Source organism: Sinocyclocheilus anshuiensis, unplaced genomic scaffold, assembly GCF_001515605.1.
Source record: "Sinocyclocheilus anshuiensis isolate Anshui unplaced genomic scaffold, SAMN03320099.WGS_v1.1 scaffold1075, whole genome shotgun sequence".
NCBI classification, from domain to species: Eukaryota; Metazoa; Chordata; class Actinopteri; order Cypriniformes; family Cyprinidae; genus Sinocyclocheilus; species Sinocyclocheilus anshuiensis.
Window position 1 is genome coordinate 1,523,689 of NW_015544163.1, and position 3,473 is coordinate 1,527,161.

The window sequence follows — 3,473 nt, forward strand, 5'->3', positions numbered from 1 at the left end:
TTATGCACCAAGAGCTTGTAACACTCCAAAGAGAAAGGAAAAATTGAAATCGCATCATATGACCCCTTTAATATCATGCAAATTCATACAAATATTGTTAGAATGCAAAAAAGCTTCATTTAATTTATGCAAAATATAATTTTAATGTAATAATAATAATAATGCCATATATTTAAATTATAATTAATTATTATAAATGGAATATATTTAATTATTGTATTTAAAAAAAATAATCATTTTATATATCTTTTGATGCAAGAGTGAAATACATGAACATTTCTTCATGAGATTCCTCCACATAATGATTTAACATTATTTACAGGTTAAAATAATGTTGTAATGTTTCACTATAAAAGAAATGGAGTAATTATTAATAATAATAATAATAATAACAATAATTATATTATAGAGTGATTTTTAGGGCCGGACCAGAATATTCGATTATTCGAATATTCGTTCGGTGGGTTGGCATTCGATTTTCAATTTTGAGATTCGAATAATCTTTTTTTTTTACATAAGACGAGACGGCAGAAAGCGCATCAGGTTTGTTTTCTTTATTTTATAAAAGCACAACGTTTTGTTGATATTGTGAGTGCACACAAATAAAAGTAGACCCTTTACAGTTACGAATGATGTATTACTCTTACCTTTATGAGCAAAAATGACGGCGTATCCACTAAAAAAAAATGCAAGCGATCGCGCTGGCGCCTCCATGTCCTGCAAAGCGTCTCCGCACAAACTATTGGATATAGCGCATATTTATCTAAGTTTAACGTTTAAACATTGTTATATGTTTGAACTGTTTTATATCTATAGATTTTATTTTAGGCAAGTCGTGATGATTTCAGAAGGCTAACTTGATCAAACATACAGTAGGCTCACTGTCTGCCACTGACCGCTTGGTCGTTACTTTAAAAAAACAAAAACTTATATTTAACGAACAAAAAATGCTCCAAACGTTTTTTTTAAATTAACTTCATAAAAAAACGAAACGAAATATAATCACTTTGCTATTACATACAAAACTGAACTATTTTAATAGCTGAAACAGTAGTATAAGCTGTTTTGGGAGAAGGGGAAAAAAAAGACGGGCTCGGGCCGGTAATTCTGATAAGCTGTCGGACACGGGCCGGGCTATAGGGCCTGAGCGTCTCAGGCCAGGGCCGGGCTAGGGTCTAAATTTGAGGCCCGTGCAGGGCTCTAGGTTCTATTGTATTTTTGTCACGGCGACACGGTGTTGAGAGAAGAATATGTTCAGCATATTCGAAGAAGCTTCGAATATTCGGTGTTGATTACTACCGAAGCTTCGAAGCTCAAAAAATGGTATTCGGACCAGCCCTAGTGATTTTCATTACTGTAATACTATTACTAGTATATAGCACATGATTTATTGCTATTAATTGCTAAATAAAATAATAAAAAGCGATAAAAATAAAATAACTACTTTTAATATAATAATAATAATAATAATAATAATTACAACAACAATTCATATATTTAAATTATAAGCAAAATACCTATTTAAATAATAATAATAATTCTATATTGTTTTATTTAATGTTTTTTTTTTTTCAGCTGACGCTGGAGTGAAAACATTTCTTCACAAAACTCATCTACATAACGATTTGAAGTGTTCAGCATGCAGTTGATCAGGTTGATCTCGGCTAACAGGAGGAGGTAAACAGGTAGAGGGTGATTGGAAATGCTAATATGTTAACACACAGGTCGGTCCGGTCCGGTCCGGTCCGGTCCGTGACATCTCACCTGCAGAGGAAGCGGCTCGTCATCGTGTGTGAATTGGTGCTCAAACACAATGGCTGCCAAGATCTTGCCTGACTCTGGGTCAGTTTTTACAAACTCCTCAAACTGCTCCTCTGTTTCAAAGCCACGCACTGGAAAACAAGATCAAGACACATCATTAATAGGTGTAGAATTTTCACACCTGACATGAAGAAAACACCTAAAAAACTCCCAAAACACTTGAGCATCATGACAGCAAAACAATCATTCCTCAGACTAACTTTAAATGTTTACATTTTTCTGTGAGCAATTCATTGCACAAAAAGTTTCAAATGTGTATGATTATCATGCATTTTATTTCATAAAATTCACATTCATTTTCTTTATGCATATCATTTCAATTTTAAAATAGAAAAAAAAAAAGTATTATTATTATTTATAATTTTTGCATCATGGCCGCAAAAACACATTCATCAGACAAATGCTAGTTGTTCATATTTTTGTTTAAATATACAATCAATTCAATGCTCATTCATTTTAAAACATGTTTAATTATGTAAACATAGTCCAAAAAGTTAATTTTCTTTATGCAAAACATAATTTAAATTGTAGTATCATAATTTTATGACCCAGACCGCCTTAGCAACACCCTACCAACCACCCACAACATTTCAGCATCATGGTAGCAAAGAACGCGTTTCTCCAATAGACACAAATTGTTCATATTGTTGCATGCAATCAATTCAGTGCGCAGAAGGTTTGAGGGTTAAACTGATAAAAATAGATGAATCAATGAGATATGTAACCATTTAAACAAAATTACGAAAACATGTGACCTTTAAAGCAGATGTGTGGACACTGGCTCACTGTTTGACCTTTAAAATAATTCATTTTAGGATTTGTCAGTCTACTGGAAACATACAGTATGTTAGTGATATCACCATCGCTGGTGGGCTTTTTTTTCCAAGAGAAAATAATGTTAAATGGAAAAGCTAATGAGACACTAGTTAAAACTGGGAATTCAGCCAGAATGGGATTTACCAACTAAATCCAATTACACACACACACACACACACACACACACACACACACACACACACACACACACAAAAGCATCTATAAAGCAATATTTGACCAAAAAAAGAAAAGTCTGCCATTATATCACCCTCGTGTTGTTATAAACCCATATTCTTATTTATTTCTGTGCAACAAAAAAATGAGAAAGCATTTTATTATTCAGATTTTATAAGGTACTTTTTATTGTCATTTTATTGTTCTTTGCTGTTCCACAAAACACATAACATCAAAAAGGGTTTGACAGATGTGAGGGAAAATAAATAACGACAGTTTTCATATCTGGGTCAAACGTTGGTCTAACATGTAACCAACTCCTCACATGATTCTTTATTTTGAGTTACAGTATCTCTCTCTATGAAAGCAGGAGTTGTCGGTTGAGCCGGTTAAACTGGCTCAGAGAGAGCGACACCTGTCTCCTGTAAGGTCTGCAGCGCTCTGTCCTGTCCTAATCGGATCTCCCCGCACCTCGAGGATCAACAAGCAAATTCAGTGTCCTCAATAATGACACACAATCGGGAAGCATCTGTGCTACACGTGTTCTGTTCTCTTATTGACAATGTTGTTATTGTTAACTACCAAAATATATCAATCTGTTCTGTTAGTGACAGTGTTGTTATAGTTAACTACCAAAATATATCAATCTGTTCTGTTAGTGA

The 3,473-nt window shown here is 33.6% G+C and overlaps 1 protein-coding gene across 2 annotated transcripts in view; it reads right to left on the minus strand.

Moving 5' to 3' along the window:
• Positions 1-3,473, minus strand: part of abca3b (ATP-binding cassette, sub-family A (ABC1), member 3b) — a 66,444-nt gene that overhangs the window by 50,202 nt on the left and 12,769 nt on the right. For both annotated transcript variants that reach the window (XM_016495726.1, XM_016495725.1), the window contains exon 4: positions 1,765-1,892. In XM_016495726.1, coding sequence (XP_016351212.1) covers positions 1,765-1,892 — 128 coding nt within the window. The remainder of the gene's footprint in view (positions 1-1,764; positions 1,893-3,473) is intronic.